General features: G+C 53.7%; 1 protein-coding gene and 1 long non-coding RNA gene across 2 annotated transcripts in view; one reads left to right on the top strand and one right to left on the bottom strand.

The window, feature by feature from the left end:
• LOC148090944 (uncharacterized) overlaps positions 1-18,300 on the top strand; it is a 71,255-nt gene extending 52,955 nt beyond the window's left edge. Inside the window, exons 2-3 of the long non-coding RNA XR_015716111.1 lie at positions 15,379-15,476; positions 17,860-18,300. This is a non-coding gene — a long non-coding RNA (uncharacterized LOC148090944). The remainder of the gene's footprint in view (positions 1-15,378; positions 15,477-17,859) is intronic.
• PLEKHA6 (pleckstrin homology domain containing A6) overlaps positions 4,332-26,676 on the bottom strand; it is a 66,476-nt gene continuing 44,131 nt past the window's right edge. The window contains exons 10-26 of the mRNA XM_087827860.1: positions 26,499-26,585; positions 21,646-21,726; positions 20,665-20,733; positions 19,373-19,453; positions 18,935-19,084; positions 18,094-18,189; positions 16,822-16,933; positions 16,069-16,208; positions 14,992-15,141; positions 13,644-13,773; positions 13,346-13,452; positions 12,302-12,478; positions 11,224-11,391; positions 11,015-11,148; positions 10,373-10,518; positions 5,544-5,667; positions 4,332-4,913 (exon numbers count right to left, since the gene is read on the bottom strand). Coding sequence (XP_087683986.1) covers positions 5,552-5,667; positions 10,373-10,518; positions 11,015-11,148; positions 11,224-11,391; positions 12,302-12,478; positions 13,346-13,452; positions 13,644-13,773; positions 14,992-15,141; positions 16,069-16,208; positions 16,822-16,933; positions 18,094-18,189; positions 18,935-19,084; positions 19,373-19,453; positions 20,665-20,733; positions 21,646-21,726; positions 26,499-26,585 — 1,944 coding nt within the window. The 3' untranslated portion in view covers positions 4,332-4,913; positions 5,544-5,551. The remainder of the gene's footprint in view (positions 4,914-5,543; positions 5,668-10,372; positions 10,519-11,014; positions 11,149-11,223; positions 11,392-12,301; positions 12,479-13,345; positions 13,453-13,643; positions 13,774-14,991; positions 15,142-16,068; positions 16,209-16,821; positions 16,934-18,093; positions 18,190-18,934; positions 19,085-19,372; positions 19,454-20,664; positions 20,734-21,645; positions 21,727-26,498; positions 26,586-26,676) is intronic.

The following is a 26,676-nucleotide window of genomic DNA, read 5'->3' as shown; positions in this document are numbered from 1 at the left end:
TGCTGTCACATGCCACCTCCTCTCCAAGCCGTGGGCTCTGGGCTCCATGGGGCTGCAGATACGGAGGCAGCCCCAGAAATGGACACGTTCTCCAATATACTTTCCCAACCCAAAGCCCTCTGTCTTGAGCCTACATCTGGTCCCAACTCTCTCTGATTTACAAAGGATATCAGGGTTTATAGGGTCCCCCGGGATGTTACAAAATCCAAGGAATAGTCCCTTTATTTTTACCTACTCTGCTAGCCCTTCAAATTGGGCATTAGAGCCAGACCAAGGCAGAATCGGCAGTTAGAGGAAGCGTCCCTTCCCGTCTCCTCGCTCTCAGTTTTCTTCTCTTCTTGAACCGTTAATGCCTCCATTTCTCCCCAGACATCCCGCTCCAGTCCAGCTGCGGCCCCCCACTACCCTGGGTTCATGTTCTCTCTCCACTCCCCACCCCACAGAATTTATGGGGCTTCTTGCCTCTTACTGTTCACAGAAAGGTTTCAAATTGAGCAGCTCTAGTTCAGTCTCTCACAGAGTGTCCACAACTGATACCCACTGAGTACCTTCCATGAGAAATGAACCAAAGGCATTGAGGCTGGATGAAAAGAACTTGGTTGGCCTTTCTGACAACTCCCCCCAAAGCCACATGCCTTCTTGTACCCTAAAGCAGAAATGCAGGGTGTTGTGCAGTAATCGAAAGGCTGAGAATTATTTTTCTTCTACAGTCCTACCCTCAGTCTCAGAGACCACATCAGGGGAAGGTTCCAGGGCCCAGAGCATCTGCTGCTCCCAGTATACAGACCTGGGGACAAGCCTTGATGTGGGGTCACCTGAGCCGAGCCAGAGAGATGAGTGTGGTGTTGGCAGCATAGCATCAGCCCTGGCACACAAGGAGGTGGCGCTCTTTCGAGAACTCGGAGGTTGCTGCAGGGGACGGAGGTGGAGATGTGCAGCCCGAGGCAGGGGGTTGGAGGGGAGGTGGTACATGTACTTTGAACCCGGCTCTGCTTGTAGGGAAGGCCTGGCCCCAGGACCCCCATATGTTGCCATGAACCCTGAGGCCAGCCACAGGCAGACATGGACACAGAGTGCGAGAGACACACCACTTCTACAAACCATTTTATTTTCTCTATTGGGTTTATACAAACTTGCAATATACAAATGCAGAGCTCATGAGGGTTCTTCCGTACCTATATCTATAAAGAATGCTGCTGAGAGCGGACTCAAACTCCAGCCTATCAGTCAGGACGCCCCGGCCCGGAGGAGGGGCTTTTGGCTAGAAAGATGCTGAGGGGCTGCTACAGCTGTCCGGTCCCCAGACAGAGATGCCCTCTGTTTATCTAACCTGAACTCTTCTTCTAAGGTCACTTTTATACTAAATGAAGACACTGAGATCATACATTTCCTTGTATAGTTTATTGTCTAATACTAGCAAATCAGATTGGCCCCAGTATGTGCATAAATAGATATATGTGTGTATATATATATGTATATTTCATATTTGTCCTTAGTTTTAAGGGCTTCCAGGTGTGTGGGAGGTGCCTAAAGGGAAAGGAATCGGTGTCTTCTTGCTATGGTCAGCCCTGCCCCAAGAGCATGCCTCTCACCAAGGCAGAAGAACAAATGTGCGCAGGTTGCAACCTCAGAGAATCTTTAAAGTGACAGTAGCAGTATTTGATTGCAGCCTCTTGGTTATTGATCAGGAGGGTAATGTGCTAATGGGAAGGCTCTAGATTAGTAACCAGGGCTGTGCCCAGGTGGGTCACTCAGCCTTGGGCCTATCTGGGCCTCATTCACTCAGAGCAAGATGCTCTAGGTTGGAAACAGGGGCCAGTATGTGTCAAAGTTGGGAGGCCAGGCTTCCAATGCTGGCTGGGAGCTCCGTGCTAGGTTCCAAAGCCCTGGATTTTAGATCTGGACAGAAGATGTCCATCCTGCCCAAATCTGTGCAAGGCAAGAGCCCTTGCGCACTGCGACAGTCAAAGAGCAGTTTGGAAGGCTGAGCTGGCTTAGTTAGGCGCCCCAGGGGCAGCAGCTGGAGAAAAACCCTGGGGTTTATGGGCAAGGCCAAGATGCTACATTGTCCGTGGGACTCTCCTCAGCCCAGAAGCGGAATCCGCAGTCTGGATGCCAGACCCTTAACGACAGCCCCCAGAAGAAAGGTCACAGAGGAAAACAGATGCCATAGATGTGACCCAGAGCAGAAAGAGGTCAAGTGAAAAGGAGTGTGAGAAGTCCAAGGAACTCAAACACATCTGTGCTGAAGGACCAAGGATCCCAGACCATTTCCTTTGGCCTTTGCACCATATCCTGGGTCCATCACGGAACAGACTGACATTCTTATTTGGCACAGGCTGCCATGAAACTGTCCGCCCTTTGCAGCAGGGGGATGGATGAAGGTGGTCCAGGGGCACATCTGGGGGGAGTTGCCTGCATGGATGTGCTTGTATGCACACACTGTAAACATTTTCTTCCATAGGATTCACATCCGATAACCCTAGAGGGTCGTCAAGAGTTGACAGTGTAATCAAATACTTAGTCCAGGACTTCTAAGAGAATGTCCTGCCCTGACAAGATGCTCTCTGGGTGAGATCGGGAACTAGCCCTCTGCAGACCGGGGTGTGAGAGGAAGGAAGCTGCTGGGGAAGAGGGAAGGCTGGAGGGTTGGACCTGGAGGCAGCCACCCAGGCTCCTCACATTGTTTGCCAATTCATTGAGACATTGCACATTTGAAAATAGATTTGCTTTTATAATAAAAGCGTAAAATAGATCTGTCTTAAAATAAGTCTTTCTCTCCCCTTCTTTGGATCAAGAGGCATGGGGTAGAGCCGCCACATTCTAGGAATGATATGGAAGGTAAAGAAGAGAAAATGGGCCTGGGCAGGAGTCCTAGGAAAAGATCAGACATCCAAACAAATATATATATATTACATATATACCTATAATATGTATAATCTTCATAAAACATATATTAAGGCATGTAAAGCAACATAAAAGGCCAGCTTTATGAAATGAGAGGTGACAGACGTGCAGACATTAATCCTTGGTATTTTACATGTATTTCTTAAAATATCACTTTAAAAAAATGAGACAGATAAAGGAAGGGGAAGGCATGGAAGGCCCTGAAAAATCCATGTCTTGTGGATGGAGAAAGGTGCAGGAAATGAGGAAGAGGGTTACCTAGGAGCCAACCCCACCTGCAGTCTGTGGAGGAGAAAGGACAGTTTGGGGTGCTTGAGCTGTGCTAAAGATGGGAAATGTAGCCAAAAACCTACTAGAAGTGAAGACAAGTGGAACCCCCCCACCCCCCCGTCTGTAATCCCTCAGAAGCAAACTATCCTAAGTACCTAGACCAGTGCCTGGTACACAAAAGGTGCTCGATAAATATTTGTTGAATGAATGGTAATCTTTACTTGCATATGAACCAGTAACTGTCCCAGCCATGAAGGAGTGGAGAAGAATTGGTGGAAGGTAAAGTGGCTGTTCTTAGGGCTGCTGGAGGTCAGGCTGGAGTCTCAGGGCAGCAACTCTGGCAAAGAGAAGGCCTAGGGGCCAAGACTGTTCAGCTGCACTCTCTCCCCTCCCTCCTCTCCGGCTACATTCATCTCACGGTGGGTGGAGCAGAGGAAGGATAAGTTTGCTTCTGTGCCTCCCCCACCAGCTCCCTGGATAGAGTCAAACTAGAAGGGAATCCTTGGTGCAGCCCCAGCTGGTCCTCACCTGGGATGCCTGGGATGTGCAGCAGGGTCCTAGAATCTGGCCTCCCAGGTTAAGGCTGCATTCCCTCTCCCTGGGCACACTCTCAGCTGGCCGACAGCACATTCCAGAAAATGTCACAAAAATGGTTAGGAAGGCCCCAAGGCTGACCACACCCTGCATAACACAGATCCCTCTCTCTGCCCCTAAGCCCGGTAGGGGAGGCAGACATCAGGCCCAGACCTACAAAGGGCCATCTGTGTCCCAGACTGTCCTACCCAGTCCCCTCACTCCCTACCCACATCCCCATGCCAAGCACTTCAGCAGAAGGCCACCAGGTGCTCACTGGTGGGGCCACTGCATTGGCAGGCCTGCTGATCCTGGGGATATGGTGGGAAGGGTCAAGCTGACAGGCTGGCACTGTACTTGGCACCAAGTTAAGGCTCCCCTTGGGAAACCATTCTCATCCCCTTCCCATCTCTGTCCTTTTACTTGCAAATGAGTCCTGCTGCTTCTTTCCCTTCCTTTCCTCTTTCCTAGGACCTCTCCCTTCTTCTCCTACCCCTTCTCAACCTCCCCCAGACACTGACCAGACCTGCTGCTATTACAGCCTTACCACCCCCTCTGGGAGCCAAGGGGCCTCTCCTCATCTCTCATCATCTTGTCTTTGGCTCAAGCAGGGTGGTTAGTCTCCACTGGACCACAAAGGAGCACCCATAAGCAGAGACATGCCAACACCCCGGGTATAGCTGGGGCAGTGGGGCGGGATTGATGGGGGAAGAGGGTGATGGCAGGTGCTGTCCTTGGTGTCAAGAAGGCCTGGAAGAGGCAGAGTGTCCATTTGCTCTTCACCTCCTGTCCTAACCTAAGGTAGCCCAGAGCATGTTCCCCACCAGGGTGTCTTCTCCACCAGGGAATGTTCCAGTAGGGCCATCGCAACCTCAGCCAGAGTCAGGAGTCCTGTGACTCGGGCATCAGACCGATGCTTTCCACCCACCATCCCAGGCCCTGGCTTAGGAGCACCGTCTGAGCAGTGAGGTTCTCAGGGCCGGGTGTGGTGGGTGTGTGGACGCTGCAGTATCCACGCTCCTCTCAGCAGCAGCCCTGGCCTCCAGCCTGGCTCCTGGCAGTTCTCCCAGGAGAGCTCAGGGGCCGGGCCTCGGTGGGCAGGGGACGGCTTCAGAAGGTGGCTTTGTGGAGCTTCACAGCATTGGCCTCAGCCAGAGCTTGCGCTGAAAAAGAGAAAGTGGGTGAGAAGGTGCCACCCAGAGCAGACTCCAGACCACCTTTCCCAGGAGAGAGGTGACTCTTGTAAAACCTTATGGAAACCAGCCCACCCCTCGTCCCTGAGAAAGGGGAAGAAATAAACAGAAGCCAGTGCGCTTCTCCACCTGCCTGACACTGATGGCATGTGCTAGGGGTAAGGACGGTGCACAGCCTTTGGCTATAGATCCAATGTTATTTTAATTTACAATAAGATTTGGGATAAGTAAGATCGGGAGATATAGCTCCTGAGGCTTCTGTGTAACTCAACAGAGGGAAGCTTGTTGGCCAACAGGAGCTGCGGGGGAGGGTGTCAGGAAGTCCCTTCCCCATGGCAGACGGGGAGGCCTCAGCTCTGCTCTGTGTGCTTCCAGGGAGCCCCTGGCCTTGGTGGTGCAGCTTCCAGAAGCAGCCCTGTCCCCAGCCCAGTCCAGCACTGCGGGGACACAGGCTCAAGCAGAGGGATGGCAGGGAGGAGCGCTCAGGCACCGGGGCTGAGGGGAGAAGCAATGCCAGAATGAGGGTGCAGATGGCTTGATGGGGTGAGGGGAGGGGTCCCGCTCCCTGGGGTGGATGAAATACAGTAGAAAAGTGCTTACGTCGGAGCTCAGACCCGCATGGTATGGCTGCTGTCGGTGCCCCGTGGGGATTCAGACGATAGGGGGTTGGCTGGTGAAGTCGGGGAGGCAGGGGAGGTGGGAGGGCTTGGGGTGGCACATTGCACTGGAAACAGAAATGAACAGGGAGGTGAATCGGGCGGGCTGGGGGGGGGGGAAAGCAGGGCTGGAGACAAGCAGAGAGGAGAGTGAGCCTAGGACCTGCTTGACGGAGGCAGAGCTGGCCTCATTCCAGGCACCGTGGAGGAGACCACGGGACCCCAGGGAGACCTGGCGAACCCAGGCTCTGCTTGAACCAGTGTGGCGAGGCTTCGGGCCAGCCCGGCCTCTCTGGGCCTAAGGCTCCCCTCCCATCGGGGCAGTGGGACGTTCGCGCAACTCTCCGTTACTGTGCAGACAGAATGGGGGGTGGCGCCTTATCTAAGGGGATATCGCCGTGATAGTGATTAATAGCGCAGTAAGATTGCACTAATCCAAATCATCAGGCCCCCATTCATGACTAGATCGAAGTGAAGTGTTCACCATGTTAATCAATTTCATTAACATGGAGGCTTCTGAGAGGCCAAAAGCAGTCTGTTAACTTAGCTGGGCTCAGGGGCTCAACAATGTGTGCCTGCTGTCACTCAGGACCCCTGTATCAGTCTACCCCTGAACAATCTACAAGCCTTAAAGCAGTGACTTGGAATTAATGAGATTTTACTCTATTAGCATTATTACTCCATGTTGAGAACCATGAGCCGGGCATTGTATTGTTAGGGACCAGCTCTGTCATCCGTGTGCACCCTCAGCCCAGCTGTGAGGCAGGAGTGAGGCAGAGGAAATGTCCTTGCTGGGGCTCAGAGGAGACTAGACCTCAGCCAGGGTCATGCATGTTTACTCCAAGAGAGGGCCCCTGGCTTTAAGCTTCCTGCTCCCTTGCTCCCCACCCTGCCCTGGACCTCAGCACCTTCCCTGCCCGCCGTGTGAGAAAAAGGGCCAGCGCACGGCCCAGCACCTACGCGCACACACCCACGTATGTACCGAGACACGGAGCTCTGGGGAGCAGGGAGTCGTGTCTGCCCACACACAGTATGGACTTTGTGCATGGGATGCGGCCAAACCGTACCTTCACTTACTCCACACAACTCAGACACGTGTGCTTGTGCACTTCCACACGGCGCAGCACGCCTATAACTTCACACACAAATGCATGCACAGATGCTTTCGGAACACACATTCCTGGGCATGTCTGTGTCACGATGGTTAGTTCTCTGGCAAACTCAGCTTCTAAAACAGTCAAAAACTCAAAAGCTAAGCAAGGACTGTCTCAAGGAAGCCAAATAGATGTTACAATGTGCACGCAGTGAAGTTCTTACAATTTACTCATAGAAGAGCTCCTTGGCCCAGCCAGTTTGGCTCAGTGGTTGAGCATGCTCAATCTATGAACCAAGAGGTCACTGGTTCGATTCCTGGTCAGGGCACATGCCCTGGTTGCATGCTTGACCCCCAGTAGGGGGCATGAAGGAGGCAGTTGATCAATGTTTCTATCTCTCTATCCCACTCCCTTCCTCTCTTTCTAAAATCAATAAAAGCATATTAACCCTTTGCGGTCATATTAAATTTGGACATGGGTGTCGTACTGGTTGGAATTAAGAGTTTTCAGAGAAATTATGAACTGATACATGAATGAATAGAGTTAAGATTCATATGGTTCCTTGCTGTGGTGGCTGAGAGCAGACATACGACTGGAACAGTAAAAAAGCTTTGGTGGCTGAGAGTAGACAAACGACCGCAAAGGGTTAAAAAATAAAAGAAGAGCTCCTTGGAGTACAGTTTCCCTTATTTATACACAATTCTAAGGTGCTGACTGACTGGGTTTCTAGCCCTTGGGAGAGTGAAAAGATAATTAGAAAAGAAAGAGAAATTGAAAGGCCCCCTGATCCATAAGAAGGCACAACTGAAGAGAGAAAATCTTTTGCAAAAAGTAGACATACTAACTTTAAAAGTGTAATAGTTTAGGAGCATTAAACATAGCTACAAACAGATCTGAACCAATGAAAACCCCTAAGGGCATCCCTTTGACAGAGGTCAGCAAAGTAAGGATATTTATAATAATATTAAAGGAGCAAGAGCAAGAAATTAGTTAAGTCAAATATAACCTTTTTAAGAAGGCAGACAAACACTAAATATATATTAGAAATGCATCCACTGAACTAATTAAAATTCATATATGCAGCAGGTATGTACTGGATAGACATGATATTATAATTGTATTCACAAGTACTACCACATGCACAAATAATCAGTCACACATACTCACACTCATGAGACTGTGCTCCCCAGAACCTCACAGATGCTCACAAATATTGCCATATATACACTGCACACAGCATACACACAAACATGTTTTTATCGTTGCCCCATTCTGCAAACAGAGCCAGTCACACTGAGCACGTGTATTCCTAAACACTCTTGCACTGTGCTCCACACACGCACATATCTACACTCGAGCAGCGTGCCAAATACCACCCATATTCATAAACAGCAGGCCTCCACACAGCCCCCAGAGACATCTCCACACATCCATACATACTCCTATGTCTGTTCTCAAACATTCCCTTTCCCACACGCTTGACTACACGCAAGTACATGTGTATCTACAAACAATACTGATACAGACACTGTACATGACCTCATGCTGTACATACCGACTGGGAACGGCCACATCTTCCCATATACTACACACTCGAGCCTGCACACGCCGGGTATTACTGCCAAATGCTGCAACCTCGTCACTGACCATTCCATCCATGCCACACACCACACTCAGGCACTAACTGTATATCTGCATCTGCTGCAGAGTCCTCACGCCCTGTGCCCAGCACCCCCATGCACACGGGCCCCCAGCATGGACCTGCCCCCACACTGTGTGTGCCCAAGAACAGTCCTCGCTGTGCCTGGCAGATCTGCAGCTCTGGGAATCTGGACCATAGACTATGGGCAGGGGGGACAGTTGGGCTAAGTCTGAGGTCTGGCCCTGCCACAGCCATTTTTGAAATAGTTGGGGTTTTGGCAAAATCCAGGTGACCACTTGCTTTCAGGGCACAGATCCTGAAAATGTAAGCCGGCATGTGTAGAGGGGGAATCTGATAGGCCAGTGGGTTTTGTTTTCGTGGAACCTTTGGCTGGGGAATTGTAGCAGAGAGAGCCAGGGGCTGGGGCAGGGGCAGAGGGAAGTATTAAAAACAGTATTGCAAGCTTTAACCCTTGAAACAGGAAGTTTCCTTTTGCCCAGAGCATGTGGAATTTGATCTCTGAAGTTTGTTTTACAGCTAAACTACACAGAGGTTTGACAGAGGCCTCCTTGCAGCCAAACTGGTTCTGCTGCCTTTGGCTACAGGATGGGCTCTCTGAAGCCCATGCTTCCCTTCCCTCAACTCCAGCCCTATGATAGCCTCTCTCTGAAATATCCCCAGGGGCTTCCCCTGGCCCCCCATCTAATGTCCATTATACTGTACATGCCAGTAGGTGTATACACGTTCATGTGTGACTTACTTAAATCCCCTCTGTTGTAGCCTAAAATCTTCTGGCTCCTGAAAATATCCAAATTTAAAATAGCTAGGAAAAAAACCCACAAGTAGCTCCTATGTCTACTTCAGCTATTGCTATTACTTCAACTAGTGCTACCACCATCACCAGCACCACTACTACAGCTGGCAGGCATCTATCGAGCACTTACTGAGAGCCCGGCGCTGCGCTAGGTGCTCAGCACACATTATGTCCATTCCTCACACCACCGGCCAGGTATTTAGATTGAATTTTACAGATGAGGAACTGGAGCCTCAGATAGCCAGAACTCAAACCCTCAACACCAACAGGAACCGCCATCCCCTCCACTGAGCTCCTGGCCACAATCCTTATCTGCTTGTTGCCCGACTCTGACCCAGGCTGCTGTAACTGTGGCCAGTGTCCCTGCCTCTGCTTCCTTGACGAAAGTCATCAAACCTGGCATCCTTCCCGGGCATCCCTCCTGACCGACCTTCAAAGCCCTCGCTCTCGGTCTCCCTCTCCCTCTCCCTCTCCTTCTCCCTCCTAACCCTTGTCTTGAGGGGGAGGAAATATTTTGTCTTCCAGTCTTCATGCCTCATCCGCTGTCTTCCTCTGCCTTTCAGGCTCCCGCTCATAAAGAATCTCTGTAATCCTTCCCATCTTCATTCATTCATTCATTCATTCATTCTTGCCCATTACACTCTCATCTACTCCGGGCAATGCCTCGGGCTGAGCAGAAGTTAATCCTGTTGACTTTAACCTCACAGGGTCTATGTGGGACCTGCTGCCCTTTGTACCAGTGTGAGGTCAGTTCCTCAGACCCATCTTTTCTTAGCAGAAAAGTGGGGTGGGGTCAGTAGCCAAAGTGATGATTGTATCCGTCTGGCTCCTTGGTCACCTGCACCACCTTGGCTATTCCTCCTCTCTGCATGCAGCAAGAAGGGGATGTGAAAGGCTACCCTGGAATTCCTGACCCCCACTCACAACTGGTAAATCCTTTTATCTTTCCCAGTCAAGTCAGTCATCTCCTTTCTCTGGCCATCCCTCTCTACTGGGGCGAGGAGGGTGAGCATGGCTCTGAGCTCCTGCACGCCAGCAACGTTGGCCTCTGTGTACCCTGAGCCTCGCGCAGTACCTGGTGCTCAATAAATTCTCGTCCTGAGCTTGAGGAACATTTCCCTTGCCCTGTTCCTCTCTGTCCCTGACCCCTCACAGCGCCGTGCCTCCTCCCCTACACATGGTAGGCCGTTCTCCCTGGCAGAGCGAGGCCCAGCCCCTCTCACCAGACAGCATGCGGCCCCTGCGGGAGGCCTCGGTCGCCAGGGCACAGGAGATTTCAATCCGCTTCTCCTGCTCCTGCAGCTGGCTCTCTGAGTCCTGGGGCACGTCCACAAGGTCCCCCTCGCCGACAGGCACCACGTTCTGCATACTGAAGAGGCACAGACACACAGACATGGTGGGCGGGACAGGATGGCCCAGTTGGCTTGTGGGGGGAACCTGTGGACTGAGGTTGGCGGGGGTAGGGGGCGGCCAAGGGCATGTGTAGGCTCTGGTCCCCAACAAGGCTGTCCCCAGGGGTGAGTGGGACCTGGAAAAACACACGTTGGGACCCTTATCCACAGTGTTTTGAAACAAATTAGAATGTTCAAGGAAACATCTAGGCTGCCTTGAAGGGGAGAAGTCACCAGAGGGTGACCCATCAGCTATCTCGATGAGAGAATGTGCGTGAGCTCCGAGGTCCTTTGGGCCCACCACGGGCTGGGCGCAGCTCGCTGCCCTGAGCCACCGCCTCCACATGCTGCGCTCTGAGGGAGGCTCAGGGTCCCCAGCGCCACGGGTTGCTGGAGTGCTGGAGTCAGTGGCACTAGTGCCCCAGGTGTCCTGGGTGCTGGGTGGGCAGGAGTGGAGGCTCCCCCACCTGTTACCTGGACTTGGCAATGAGCGTCTTGATTCTTTCCACTTTCTTCTGCTTCTCCTTCAGCTCCTCGGGACTCAAGGGCGTGTCGGGCTCCAGGTCGATGTAGCGCTCAGGGATGAGGACTTTGTCTGGGGTGGAGAGCTGCAGAGGGACCAAGGTCACCGCCGCCACCCCTCCCGGTGCCCTACCCGCCTCCGCCCCCTGGCCTCCGCTCACCTCCTTATTGATGTCCACGTCGTAGTGCTGGGGCTCCAGCTCCATCTTGCGAAGCCGGGCGATTTCCTCCCTCGGCGTCTCGTAGGCCCGTCCGCCAGGCTCCTCTGCCCTCAGGGCCGCCTCCAGGTTGGAGATGTCCACCTCGTGGATGCTGCGGTGGCGGCGCACCTAGGGGATGTGGGCACCTCCACTTCTACCCGTGTCCCCGGGGAGCCCTGACCATGGTGTGCTCACTGTCCCGGCCCAGCGCGCCCGATCTGGCCGCCACCCCACCGCTCCCACTGCACAGCTGTCCTTCCACACTGCTTGTCCAAAGCCTGCCCGTGTGCAAAGGCCTGGAGGTAAACAGCACCAACAGCTCTCACCAATACTCATCACTCCCCGTCCTGCTGTGCCCTTTGTTCACCTCCTGTGACATATATTTTGGGCAGTTGGTTCAGTGTGTCTCACATTCAGTGTCTCTAATCATTTCATATTCTAGAAACTCCGATCCACCAACCAGAAGGTAAACTATTTGAGGGCAGGACTTATGAGTCATAATTTTTGCATATTTTGCAGATACTTAGTAGAAAGAAAAATTAGGCCGATGCCTTGGGCTCCTCCCAGCTCTGCACTTAATGGCTGTGTGGCCCAGGACTCCCTTAATTTCTTGTGACTTTGTTTGTCTGTTTCTAAAATTGGGGTAATAATTCCTAACCCCGCATCGCTGAAAGGACTAAACGAGAGAACACGACAGGGACTTGTGAGCTGTATTGCGCCGTGCGATGCTGGCCTACGACGATCACCTTCAGCATACTCAGCCCAGGGCTAGCACATAGAAAGGACTCTAGGAACGTTTGGTTACTCATGGCTACTTCTGGGTGGTGGATTCTGTACGATCCTCTATTAACTGAACTGTGTATAATGTTTCAACCAAAACCATCAGGGCATTCCTTTTTGTGAGTTAGTTTTCTTTAAACGCCAGAAGGAAACTCCTGGTGCAGGATCTCTTCTGTCCAGTGGGCAGAGCCCCCCTCAGCTCTCCCAGGTGCAGACACCTGTGGGTCCTGCCCTGTGCAGACACCCTGAGAGGACTTACTACTTTGTAGGCTGGCCGGGGGCTGGGCTCAGGGGCGGGGCTGGCTGGGAGCTGCAGGCTCCTCCGCTTCTCCTTCATGGAGCCGCTCTGGTGGCGCCGCATGCGGTCGATCTGCTCCTCCACGCTCATCTTGACCTTGCCCTCTCCAGGGAACACAGCACTCTTGGGGCGCTCCTGCTGCAGTGGGAGACGAGGCTGTGACAGGTGCCAAACCCTCCACCCAGCTTTTTCATCTGCCCTAATCCCTTAAGATTTTCCTTCTGTGGGAAAGTTGCCTGTAGTAAATTGAATAGGGGTCCCCAAAAGATATGCCCAAGTCCTGACTCCCAGTACCTGGAATGTGACCTTATTTGAACATCAGGTCTTTGCAGGTGTAATTAAGTTAAGGATCTCAAGATCATCCTGAATCAGGGTCACCCTTAAACCAAGAATGGGTGTCCTTATGGGAGACAAGAAGACACATGCATTGGTGATGTGAAGGTGGAGGCAGAGCCTGGAGTGATGTGTCTACAAGGCAAACACCGAGGCTCGCCAGCAATCACCATACGCTGGAGAGGGGAGGGGCTCACCCTCAGCCTCCAGGAGGAGCCAGCCGTGCCCACACCTTGGCTGCAGACTTCTGGCCTCCACAACTGTGAGAAAATAAACCTCTGCTATTTTCAGCTACCAAGTTTGCGGTATTTTGTCCATTTCCTAGTGGCCCCAGGACACTAGCACACTGCTTTGGCCAGCACACTGGACTCTGACCACCAGTTTTTGCTGCATCTGTATTTCATCACTGGCACGTCATGATAATTTTGTTAAATAATTTTTTTTATCTTTGTTGTACACATAGTCCATGTCCCTTGGCACATCTCCTTGAAGAAGACCTTCTTGGTGGGGCTGCTGCCCTCCTGCTGGTCCTGCCTTCCTCCTCTAGCTCTGTTTCTTGAACTGCCACTGTTCAAGGTGGGTGGACACAGAGGCCCCTGGGCTCCTGGGCTCCTGGGCTCCTGGCCTGACTCAGGCCAGCCGAGCTCCCAGAGCCTGCAGGTGTGTACTCACCCGGCCAGGGAGTCCGTTGGTGAGCCCGTTAGCATTCCTTCTCACCACCCTTGACGGGGTCACCTCTTCATCGGTGGGTGATTTTGTCCGAGGGGGCACAATGCCAACTACAGGGAGACAGAGCAGCCGGTGGGCCTCATGGAGTGGGGAAGGCAGAGACAGGGGAGGCTCAGTCTTGCCCGCCATGGAAAAGAAAGGCCGGGGTGGTAAGCACTCTCTTTGGGTATGAGTGAGCAGCTCCTGGGGCCCCTCTGTGACCCTTAACCTTCCTTCTAGGGGAAGCCGGGACAGGAGGTACCTTTGTTGAGAGCTGTCTGCTTCTCTGTCTCCACCTCTTGCCTGGTAGGCACAAGGCTGATGTCTCTGGAGGTGTCCAGGGGTGATGACTGGTGGGGCTCTTTCTTGCTTAGCTCATAGCTTGCCTTGGGCTGGGGAGAAAGGATAAGATGTTTAATGCCAGAGCAACTGCCAGGAATTAGGCTCCCAGTGATATTTTTGTTTAGCATTGGTTGGCATGCAAACCCTTGAAAACACAGGACAGGGATACTGTGTGTGCCAGTTATGGTATGGGCAAGGAGGCACTGGGCTGGCCAACACACGGGCCTCATGGGGAGTGAGGGCTCACCGCCCCAGGAGGCCCCTCAACCCGACCAGTCCCTGGGCAAGCACCAAGCAGCATGGACTTCGTGTGAGCCAGAGAAGGACCTGAGGATTCTGTCAGGATCCTATCTGAGACTTGGGGAAAAGAACCAGGTGAGTTCTGGGGCCAGGATTCTGGGGGCAGGAAGGGCCACTTAGCTTGTGGCTCACAGAATCATGTGACTAGAAGGCACCTCAGCCACCATCTGCTCCATCCCCTCCCACTGTGCCCCTGAAGAATCTAAGTTTCCATGAGGAACAGAGAGAAAGAAGCCTAGGCCGGAGGTCAGAAACGTCCACTCCAGCCCCCTCCCCTCATCTGTAAAACAGAGGGGCCGCTGCCTGCTCTGCCCGCCGTGCCGGCAACCCTCAGCGTTATGCACACACCAGCTGCTGAGATGAGAATATGTTTCCCAGTCTTAGGCGCAGGACTCTGTCTACTCACCGTGCAACCTCTTCCAAGCCTAACTGCACACCTCTCCTGGATCTCCGCTAGGGAGCCAGGGGAGAGAAGGGGCCAGAACAGGGGAGAAAGGGGCCTGTATCCTCGCATTCCCAGGGCTGGTAAGCCTCAGAGAGGACACAGGCAAGGCAGAGACAGAGAGCGCATGGGAGCATGGGGCCCGGGGTGGACAAGAGCGGGACGCTGGAATGGCACCAGTATGTGTGTGGGGGTCCCTTGATTCCCATCGTCCGGTCATGCTGGTAGGGAGTGGGTCATAGTACCACCCACAGCCAGGGGCCGCCCAGGAGCCTGGGCACAGGGCAGGGCAGCGACTCATTTCCCCATTGTCCATAGAAAGCAAAAAGGGGAAAGAGGGCCTGGCCTGTGTGAGTGTCCCAACCACCCCTTTCCAGAGTCTGACAGACAGAGGGCCAGCAGAGATGCAGGTGTGGGAAATTTAATACTGGAATGGGGAAATGACTCAATGTGCCTTGCCCCCTTGCCTGGTCTTTTGTCCCATTCCCTCCACCCCTGCCCTCCAGGACCCAAGGGTGCTGGGTACCTGACCCCTGGCTGTCTCGCCACCGCAGTGCCAGGAAGGGGAGTTGGGGTATGGCCAGAAGTGGCTCTCGCTAGGGAGTGGAGGCACGGTGGGAGGAGACTCCAGGGGGACGTAGGCTTTGGGAAGGGGGGGCCGCGGTGGGCCGGGCTCCTGAGGCAGAGAGAAGCCAGAGCATTAGGAGGAACAAGAGCAGCCACTGTGAGCAGGAGAAACGAGTGTTAGCAGAGGCGGCGACGTTGCTGAGACTGGGGGCCCTGGACCCCCAAACTCCCACCTGTGGTCTGGACAGAGCCCCCGCTGCAGAACTAACTCTGTGGGGACTTCCAGGCTCTCCACTGAGCCCCACCTGTGCACCACTCCCCGTCACTCCCCCATTTTTCTCCAAAGGTCTCTCCTCATGGCCTCACCGTCCCACCCTGGGCCTGTGCTTCCACCATCTCCTCTGCCTGTGATGGCTCGTTCCTCTACCTTCCCAATGCCTCAAGGTGAGTTCAAGTTCCACTCTCTCTTGGGACCGTCAAAGCACTTACGATCTGAACCACATAGCTCAGTATTGAGACACCCAGCTCCATGTTCCTGAGGCTACTTTACTGTATATCGGTCTCGGTCCCCACCACACGCTATGCTCCCTGAGTGGAGACCTTGGGCACGCATGGCTGTCTTTCTGAGAGGGCCTCCTACCACCCCTCTCCCGCAGTAGAGCCTCAGTAAATGCTTCATGATGGACTGACCAGGAAGCTGTTCCCCACACCAGCCCTCAACCCTCTCGCCCCTTGGAACAATCCTGGATTTAACTTCCTATAAAGTACTTGGTGTCTTTGCCACCCACCCTGGTGCTCTGGAGGAGACTTCCCTGAAAGGAGGCTAGGGATACAGATGAAGGAGAGAGCAGGTAAAGGAGAAACCTGGAGGGAAGGCCACACTGGGTGTGAGAGGGACTACTTCAGATAGAGCGCCAAAGCACTAGGCCTGCAGGCCTCTGGGGAGGAGATGGGCCCAGAATCTGTGTAGTTTCAGGCAAATGAGGACCTGGCCCTCCCTCCCCCAACTACCTTCTACTCCATTTTATCAGCTTACCTCATTGGACCCAGACTTTGTGGGGGACCCCTGAGAGCCAGATACAAGTGAAAAGGGGCTCAGGGGGCTGGTGAGGCTGGCGGAGCTGAGAGGGCTGGCAGGGCTGTTGGAGCTGTAGGTGGTCGAGGGGCCAAGTCCTCCTTGGGAAAAACAATTGGAGACAGATGAGGGATGGGGTAGGGCATGGCCTGTGGGTGGGCTATGTAGGTGGAGAGGGCAGGGGAGGATCCAAGGACACAGGAGGGAAGATTTAGTGTCTCAGGGCTGCCTGAGCTGGCCAAAGGGACTTACTCTATGGGCTGGGTCATACCCTGGGGAGGTGCGCTGCATAGGGGAAGATGATGGAGGGACACTGCTACTCCCAAGATGTCAAAGAGAGCCAGCCAAGGGCCCAAGGCTGAAGGAAGACACTAAGGTAGACGTCTCAGACCGCCAAGGGACCCGTGGGCTTAGGGGCTGGGGAGGCCCAGCTGCTCTTTGACCTTTCCTGGGGAGGAATCTAGGGTATCGGCTTAACAGCATCTCTGAATGGTATATCTGGGCTCCTAAGGGCGGGGCGGATAAGAGAGTTCCACCCACCAACCCAGAGCCCAGGGGGAAATTCTGGAGCCCTGAGAAGCGCCCCCCCCCCCCGCCCCGGTTCCAAGCACAGTGTGAGGGTCTAGAGAAGTGTGAGTTGGCAGGTGTGGGATGGAGCCAGAACATGGGAGTGTTTCTGGTGAAGCCCCAGAGGCTGGCAGGGGAGGTGCCCACCTCTGTGCTTGGCCGTGTCGGTGCCCCGGGATGGGTTATTCTTCCTGAGCCCCTCCATCACATCCTGGATCCTCCAGATCTCCTTCTGGATTTGCCGGTTCAGCACCTCATTCTGAAACAGCCACAGAGCAGGTCAAAGGAAGTGACTGCTGAGGAGTGTCCCAGCCCTTTCCCCACATCCCTTAAACCAGCAGTAGGCTGGGGCCTTGTGCACGCAAGGTTGAGAGCTTCCAGTTTCCTGTTTTTCTTCATATCCAAATAGATCTTCTGTAAACCCACACCCAACATATGCCCCAGTACTCATGAATTGTATTCAGTTACAGCACTCGCTCTGTAATGATAGCCACCACTTAGCACCCATCCCAGGCACTGCGTTGGGTGCTTTGTGAACACTAACCCATTTTGGCTGCAAAGCTCTATGAGGTGAGGGCAGCAGCTATCCCCACTTCCAAGATGAAGGGACTCGGGCCCAACCATCTGTTAGTAAGTTGTGCACCCACCATCTAAATCTGGGTCTATTTTTCCCAAGAGCTGGCACTGTTGATCACACACCTACCTCCTAAAATCTGTCCACAGACCATAGTGGCCTCTGGGTCCTCTGAACCAGGAGGCCTTCACCTCACTCTACCTACCCAGCTGCAAGGCTGGGGTGGTAGGTTTTGTTACCAGGAGGGAAACAGGAGGAAAATTGGGGAAACCGGGGTTTTAACTGCATCAGAGAAAGAGGGCTTGCAACACTGGCTAGAGAAGAGGCACGGGATGTGCGTGTGCTGGGCAGAGAAAAGGCAAAGGCAAGCAATGAACAAGATGCCCCCAGGTCACCATGTCCAGCCTGCCACCTCTAGACAGAGTGTTTCTGACTGGTCCCAGAAAGGGAGGCCTCTTCCTATCTAGAACGCCCGAGTGCACTGCTTCCCTCCTGCCTACTCTTTGGATATCAGGAGATTTATATTTATCTTGTACTTATATTTACGCCTGTTAAACCTGTTTAGTCATAGGATGCCCAGCCTCTAACTTAAGCTCCTCTGCTTCTACCAGCTCCATCCCCTGGGGTTTGATGGAACAAAGAAGAATCCCGCCTTCTGCTCATGCTGAAGCTTCGAGTCCCCTGGGAGCGGTCCTGAACCCTGTCTTTTGTCTCAGAGCCAACCCGTCGTCTTAGGTCTGGAATCTCCAAAGCAAGAAAGGAAGCCACCTCGGTCTCCTTTGGCCAAAAGGACAAGCGAAGACCCAGAGCACATGCCAACCCCACCTTCCCAGGGCCCTCTTCACCTGGATGTCCAAATTGAGCTGTTCCCAGAGGTCGTCATGCAGGGCAGAGACTTCTGCCTCGAGGTTCTCATACTCAGCGGTGCTGTTGGTCAGGGCCTGCGTGGAAGGGCCTACTGAGAAGGCAGCCCTCGCCCAGCTCCTCCTCCTCCTCCCTTGGGCCTGGGGCTAGGGCCTGAAGTCTGGCAGGCCTGGGAGAAGGGCGCGAGGGCCAGGGGGAGAGTGCACAGGGCTGGGACATTCTAAAGACAGCCAAACACCAGCCTCACAAGAGGGGCCACAGCCCACCCTGCTGCAAACCAAAATAAAGAGAAAACGGCATCCTCTCCAGATGTGTGGATAGGCTCAGATTGGGTGAGTGAAGGCGAGGGCAAAAGGAGAGGAGCCGGCGGGAAGGGGTTTGCTCCTGGAGGTCTGCTCTCCTCTCTGGGCCCTGCTTTCCTGGGGCTTTTGCTGCTGTCCCTACAGCTATTACCCAGGCCGTCACCACTGGCAGGTCCGCGCTGTGCCCACCAGGAGATGACCAGGACTGCAGCATTGCTGCCCATGTCCGGGTCTCCAGGGGAGAAGACAGGGTGGGCAGCAAAGGCATTAGAGCAGCCGAGGAAATAAGAGGCCTCGATTTCACACCACCTTGAACACATCCTGGTGCAGGCACAGTTGGTGGAAAGCTCGCCACTGTCATGGAGACCATGGTATGCAGAGCCTGACTGACCACTGTCTCTTTGCAAAGCAGTGTTAGTCTTTATTAAGGTGCCTCCTGGAGGAGCACCCTGCTCTGGCCCTCTGAGGAGAGCCTGGGAGGGGAGGCCCTCTGGCCGGTGCGGACCCCCGCTCCAGTTACCGTGGTTGCCTGGGACAGCTCCACCCGGATGTTGATGAGCTGGTTCTGCAGCGACTCCTTCTTGTGGAGCAGCTTCTCTGGGTAGGCGGGCTGGCTTCCGAACATCTCCAGTTCCTGGTGGGTCCCCATCAAGGCACTTTCCAGGCTCTCCTGAAGAAAGGCAGGGGGACAGCTATGAGCAGCCCTGAGCCCTCCTCTTTGGGACTGTCAGCAACACAGGCCTGAGCCCTAGAGGTCCAACCAGGCGGATTAGTGAAGCTTGTCCTCACACTGCCTAAGGCTCCCCAAGAGAGCTTCGGCAGGCCTGACGAAGGGCAGGACAGAAATTCAAGGAGGGCAAAGCTCTGTTGGTTTAGTCAGGATGGAGATAACAGCCCACACCTTCTCCAAGCCAGCCCCCCACGTGCCCCCACTCAAGGCCCTCCACTTGGCTCTCACCTTCTCAGCTCGGAGCTGCTGCACCAGCCGGTCCTGCTCCCTCACCACCTTATTCTGCTCACACAATTTGCCCAGCAACTTCTGGGGTCCAGAGGAGTGGGGGCGGGAAGGGAGAGAGAAGGGGGTGAAGGACACGATTTGATGGGGACCTGAGACTTGGGTTGGCAGGGCCTGGCCTCTGGATACCGCCTCCGGTCCCCTGCCGAGAAACCCTAGCCCTCACCTTGACTTGGGAACTCCTGGGAGCGGGAAGATGGTCTTTACCCCAAGTACCACCCTCCCTATTCTCTGAGGAAGTGAGTCAGCGCGAGAGAAGAGGCCTGGAAGCCAAGCACTAAGCTCCTACATTCCTGTCCTCCTAGGGCTCCCGCTTCCTGAGGGTCGGGGAGATAATGCGGCCTGGCCTCCGGGCCTGCTACGCGGGTATGGACTTGAGGGGTAGGTAGGGTGTTTGAACAACAGTCTCAGAAAACCAGTGACCAATGGAAACTGGTTCCATAGTCCCAAGTGACCTGTTCTCCCCTCCTCCCTCCAGGGTCTCAGGATGGCTGACGCTCGGGTCCCTTGGAGGTCTGGTCCTGGCTGGCTGGAGCCTCTCCCAGGCCTGCTGGGCAGATCTGCTACCCAGGCAAGGCCAGTGTCAGGGAGGAGGCAGGTCAGGCGAAACCTCTCTTCTGGGAAGACGTGTGCTTCCCTGCGTGCACACCTCTACTCAGCCATTCCTCAAACACCCCCGTGGCTCCTTTCCACTGGACCAGGTCTTGCCCTCTGGGCCTTTTAGTTCAAGGCCAGCTCACATGCTGCCCATTTTGACCCTGACCCGCCAGCCGGCATGGTCTTTACTACCTCACACTCCTGCAGAACCTATTATCAGGCTGTTCAGCATATGAATCATACGCTGCCACCTACTGTCACCTGGTGTCAGCCACTACCCTGAAGCTCCCCGAGGGCCAGGGCATGGCCATGTTCTTCTTTCCAGGGACTACGACTGACCTCCTAGCAAAGTCTGTGTTCCTACAATAAGCAGGCCCCACTGCTGGAGACAAGGGGCCTAGCGCTGGAGGGGAAACGCAGCCAGCGTGGGAGGCAGGGGTGAGCTGGAGGGAGGAGAAAGGAACAGGGAGGGGGGCGGGCAGAATGTCGTCTTCTCAGGGAGAGGGGACATGAATCACAGGCATGAAGAGCCGCCAGAGAGATGGATGGAGGAGGAGGAGCCCTGTGGAGGGGCTGAAGGACAGGGACAACAGCAGGAGGGGGTGAGCGGACAGAGGGACCAGGAGAGCTGCTCTTACATCTGTATCTTGCTCGTTTAACTTGTAGGTGTGGAGGCTGTCCCGGAACACTTCTGGGTACGGAGGGACCTGCAGGAACACGAGGCCGGTTACAGCAGCAGGGGACAGAAGGGCATGTGGAGGCGGGAAAGTGAAACCCTTATTCCAATTTTGCCAGAGACCGTGGTACACCACCTCTGGTGGCTTCCATCTGGGGCCCTGAGCTGAGCTGATTCTCTGTCCCTGGCTGGGAAGCCTGGGACGGCCAAGCTAGGCTCCATCCCAATTGTCCTAGGCTGATTCTGCAGACAGAGGTGCTGCTCAGCTCATGCTGAGTATCTCCTCCGCCCTAAGCTCTGGGATCTACTGCCGAGAGGGACTCCAAGGGTATGTAGCTCCCAGACGGCTCGTTGGTAACAACTGTGAGAACAGCAGTTAACCTTGAGCTGTTTTTGGAGATAAGGCATGAGAGAATGGAATGAGTACTGGAAACACTTCAGAATTATTGACCTAGCGGATTTAATACCAGTCACAGGGCTTGTGCCTAAACCAGGATTGATACAAGTTCAGAAGTGTCTCTGGGTACAGGACATGCTCCCTGCCCTTGATGACACATCCAGTAACCACAGCACACTCTTCACACCTCTGGCACTGGATGGCTCCACATGCCCTTGACCCTAGTAATGTCTGTGGAGAAGACACCAAATCCAAAATAGAAGTCCTCGACATTAAAGGCAGAGTTGTGATCCCTGGCAGGCATGAGATGTTGGTGCTGGCCATTTTGATGGTTTGGGAAATGGGCCTTAGATTTCCCCATGAATGTGAGAAATGGAGGAAACACGGTGGGATTAAAGGAGGGAGACCAGGCTGAGCCTGGGAGATGAGGCCTGGCAGATGAGTGGGTTGGGTGGAGCAAGCCCCGTCCCAGATGAGTTGACTGGACCATGCACAAGCAGCTGAAATGGTGCTGACAGGGACCATGCTGCCAGGCAGAGGTCTTACTTGCATGAAGAGTTGGGCCCTGGGGGAGGAACTCTCCACCATGCGGTTCACCATACTGATGAGAGTCTCACTCTCACTCATCTGCAGCAGAGGAAGGAATGGACGATTCAAACTCAGACTCACACAGAGATACCGTCCCCACACCCTCCTGCGCTTGCTTTCCAGGAAACAGAAAGGGGCAGGTCCTCTTGGGGACTCCAGCACCCTCTATTTGGCCTTACCCATCACTCTTCCTTCGTGAACTCCATCTCAAACCAGCACTGAAGCTGCCCTTGAGAAAAGGCCACAGGAGGGAGCTGGGAGGCCACTGTGCCCTTGTTCGCAACTCTGAAGAAGCCCCAGCCCAGTGACACCTCCCCAGGGTGCCCGAGTATCGTGGGTCTCAACCACATTGGCCCGGCTCTCATTCTGCACACTGCTTTAGTTAAAAGACCACACGGGCAGTTGCAAAGGCCAGTCTCCCCAAATGTGAACTAAATGAAACAACTGAAAAGCAACAACTGGGACCTGCTCTTTGGATAGGCCTTCCCAAACACATAGGCACAGGTCTCTCTCCCCGACCCCTGCCCACCTCTTGGCTCTAGAGTAGAAAGGATTGCTAAACATGGTTTCCAGAGCTGGGCTGGTAGCATCCATGCCGATCTTGGATGACGCTAGGGAGCAAATGAGGCCAAAACAAGCAAGCCATGTTAAAGGGACACCAGGCATCGGACACTGCTCTCCCAACACGTTATCTTATGTTTCAAGGATCGTTCGGAACATGAGGGGAAAGACTATTTGCCAAATGAAAAAGAAAGAACGAAAGAAAGGTGAGGGAGGGAGGGAGGGCGGGAAGGAGGGCGGGAGGGGGCACAAGCCAACCAAATCAACCAGAAATGCCATCATTTCCCCCACTGGTTCCAGTGGACGGCATCAAAAAGTGAACTTATTAGGGAGGATCCTTCGCTATGTCCCTTTAACTCGATTCACCTGCAGGCAGAGGCAGCGGGAGGAGTAGTTCAGGGAAAGCTTTTTAGGGAGGAGAAGTGGGTAAGGGAAAGGACAGGGCCACCCTAGGCAGATCTCCAGGGTTCATAGTTCAGGAGGCCCCCACATTTTTTGCCCTTGTCTTTCCAACCTTTATTGGGCCCACGTTTTTCTCATACCATTTAGATGGCAGTCCAAATGCCGTCTTGCTTCCGTGGGCTGTGGATGGCTGAGGGGTACCCATCTACCTCCATTGCAGGGTCTACAGCATTTTAATTGGAAAATTTTTTGATGGCATAAAATGTGATTTAAAAGGCTTTCAAAAGAGCCATTGTAATATAAGGCTGAGTCTTTGCGAAATAGGTATAAGTCAATAGGACATCAACCACATTGTCTGTAAGGATCTGAACTCACATTGATCCCTATCTTCTAGGAGCCCGTGTGTGTGTGAGATAGTATTTACTGTGCATGGGGTGTGCGTATGTATGTATGTTTACATCTGCTGTCTGTGTGTCATGCTGTGTCCTGTGTGTGATGTGTGTATGGTGTGTGTATGTAAGACAAGGCAGATCTACCAACACATTGGGCTTTGAGAGACAGGGAGGCTGGGCTCTTCCTGGACACCCACAAATCTCATTCTTTCCCCAACCAGTGGACCTAGAGCAGTAAAGGAGAGGAGCAGCCCACGTGTACCCTATCTCTAGGAAGATTCCTGTATACCCTCCTCTGACTCTCCAAAATGTTAGATTTTACGAGAAAGCACCTGGCCCAGTGTCTTATACAGAGTAAGGGTGCTCAGTTAATATTTGAAATTGAGTTTTAGAAGAAAAAGAACAATAAAATAATCATAGCAGCAACCAGCACTCGTTGCCAATGCCTGACCAATGCTCTCATACTGGATTCTCCCAACAACTCTGTGACGTAGAGGGGGCAGGTTCTACAATGACTGCTTTATAATCGAGAAAACAAAGGCCCAGAGACTAAGAGACATTTTCAAGGTAAAAACAAACAAAAACAAACTGCTTGTAAATAGCAGAGCTGGAACTAACGTGCAGTGCCTATGTTCTAGACTCTTAGCATATAAAACTGCCTCTTAGGAATATCTGGAATATCTGTTTATCTGGGAGGGGATCCTCTGAAAGGTTATTTCTGAAGCTCCCCGCCTAAGGGACCCCCCTGGGAGGACAGAGGCCCCAGGAAAAGGCACTGCTGCATGCACTGAATAACTGAACAGCCAGGCACTGTGGATGGGCCACAGGGGGGAAGCCCTGCTCACCATTCCCCATATGGCAGACCCGTTCCCCCAGGGGTCAGCACTCCTAGGCTGGCTGGGGATTGGTCTCCCAGACAGGAAACCCACAGGGACTAGACACCCACGGACTGGACACCCACAGGGACTGGACAGCACAGGCTGCTTTCTGGAACTAAACTGCAATGTCCCTGAGGGCTGGGAGCCGTCCCTGACAGATATCAGTGCTTCCCAGTCCCCGAGGTCTTTTGCAAGGATGAGCTCAGGAAGACCTGGAGGCCCAGTGAGATGCTGGTCACGTGGCTTGCGACTAGCACCACCAGCAGTTACAGTTACAGCCTCTGATTGCTAGTTTCTGGTTCTTTTGACAGCTTTGAGAGCACAAAATCATCCTGATGAGGTTTGACTCCAGCTCCTTCATATATTAAATGTTTCCTTTGCTGTAAACTAGGTCAAAGCCCAGGATCATAGTCCGAGCTCTGCCACGCACTGTGTGCCACCGGCACGTTCTCTAACCCCTCTGGGCTTTAGTTTTACCAATTATACAAAGGAGATCATCACAGTGCCTACCTTGCAGGGTTTTTTATAAAGATTGAATGAGTTAGGTTCTGTAAAGTGCTTAGGATAGATGGAGCACAGAGGACGCACTCAGTTATGGTCGCTGCCGCCATTGTTATTATTACTGTCATTATTATTTTCACCACCACCCCGGGCTGCCTCCACAGGACAGTGTGTGCACGGCCTGGTGCCCCATGATTTGTAGCACAGAACATTAGAGTATGTGCTCAGGTGAGTGCCCAGCATGCTGACCCCCAGCCTGTCTAAACCCAGTGGGTGCCCCTTAGCTTCACGAGGCCAGGTAGCCAATGGGTAGAGCCCTGGAGCCGGGAGCCCAGGCAGCCAGCCAGTGGCTTCTTCCATCCCATGGGAACAATTGTGCCCCTTCAGGACACTCATCTGTGAAACTGGGTTGAAACTACTCCCTGAGTCCACCGTGGTGAGTTCTCAGAAAAACGTAAGTTGTGTATGCATGTGCACGGGCAAATACACTGAATCGATATAGTTTTCAAATCATCTTAGGACAGGTCTGTAGTCATCAGTTTACAGACTGTGGAGGCAAACAACCACCTCTGGGGTATGATAGGATACTTTCCCAGATCCCTCCTGAACTAAATCCTAGCAGTTTAGACCCAAGCATCTCATCTCTGCTCTTCTCTCAAGCCAAGATGCAAATTTCTGCCTGCCCCTGGGGCCGGTCCCATCTGCACTGAACAAACCGAGGTGGCATTAATTATTCATGGGGTCATTTGTATTCTCCTTTCCCCAAGAAACTCCCAGCTGCCCTAAAGAGCTTTGAAGAGGAGGGGCGTGAAGGCGCAAACCAAAATATAAGCCACTTTGTTGTGTCCTGGTTGTGCCAACAAAGGTTGTCAAATGGATGGAAGCTGAGGAGGTGGGAAGGAGGTGGGAAGGAGCGGGAGACAGGACGGGAGCAGGGGGTGGCGAGGGGGCACCAGCTCTGCCTACCTGCTGATCCAAATACTCTAGGTTTCTTTGCAACTGAAGGTCTAAAAGTTCATCCTACCCGGAGCCCGAGGCCCAACGGCAACACAAACAAACAGGAACAGGACAAAAGAAAACAATAAAAAGGAAGCAAAGCAGTTAAGAGTTAGCTGGGCAAGGACAGGAGGCCCCTCTGGCCTGGAGGAGTTCTGGGGAAGGGTCTGTGAGGATGCAGGCAGGCGAGGAAGCTGCCTGCTGGACCACCCAGAGCAGCCGCGGGGAGACACATTTGGGCCCCCTCCACGGCTCCTTGGTGGGCCTGGCCCTCCCCAGGTGAGGAAGCACCACCGAGGAGTCTAGTCAGCACCTCCGGCAGAGGCTTCCGAGTTTTCTGGGAAAATCTCTTGTTTCGGGATGGGTGCATTCACCATGTGTCAAGGCTGGAATTTGGACACTGGCAGAGGAGGAGGAGAGGGTACAGAGGAGCAGCCCTCCCTGCCCACCAGCGCCTCCTCCACCCTGGCCTCTTGGTGCAGTGCAGGGTGAGGGGACAGCCACAGGCTCTGGGGATGGAGATTCTGCCTGCAGGTTCCAGTGGCTCTCCCCTCCCCCTCAAGTGGAGCATCTGCATCTAGTTTTCCAGGTGGAGACAGAAATTCTTAGGAAAAGACACAGCAGAGGGGGGGGGAATGGAGGAAACACAATATGGAAAATCTTTTCCTCCCCAGTCCTACTGTCTCCTTCCCCAGTGTGGCATTCCAGGCAAGGACAAACTGGGAGCAGATACGCTTCGGGGGAGAGGCTGGAAGACCATGCCTGTTGGGGGCGCTAGCCTGACTGTCTTCTCAGCCCACAGTCTGAGCCCCTGTCCAGGCCCCTGGGTTGTGCTGCAGGATTGTCCTGAGCCCCAGGGGTTCAGGACATTACATGCTTTCAGATCTTGTCCTTGCTTCTCTGCCCTGTGTCACAGAGGAGAAGGGGTAACTGGCACCAAAGCCTTTTGGGGTCAGAGTCCTGGCCGGGAGGAAGGAGGTATCCAGAGGCTACTAAAAACCACATGGGCCAGGCAGTGGGCACAGAGGCCCTCCCTGGGAGGAGAGGCCCTGAGGGGGTTGTGGGGGGGGAGAGGACGTACCATCTTATCGTGAACCGTGGGGGGTGGTGGGTAGTTGTAGGGGTACAGTCCTGCAGGGACTGGCCGCCTGTCTCCCAGGTAATCATACTGGAAGAGAAAGGGGATTGGAGAGGTGAGAGGGTCCGGCTGGGACACAGGCTTCCCCACCAACTGAAGTTCAAGGTTAGGGATATTTGTA

Source organism: Miniopterus natalensis, chromosome 19 (assembly GCF_054644295.1).
Source record: "Miniopterus natalensis isolate mMinNat1 chromosome 19, mMinNat1.hap1, whole genome shotgun sequence".
Taxonomy (NCBI): domain Eukaryota; kingdom Metazoa; phylum Chordata; class Mammalia; order Chiroptera; family Miniopteridae; genus Miniopterus; species Miniopterus natalensis.
The sequence above is the reverse complement of the archived record's forward strand: the minus strand, read 5'-3'. Positions and strand labels throughout refer to the sequence as shown.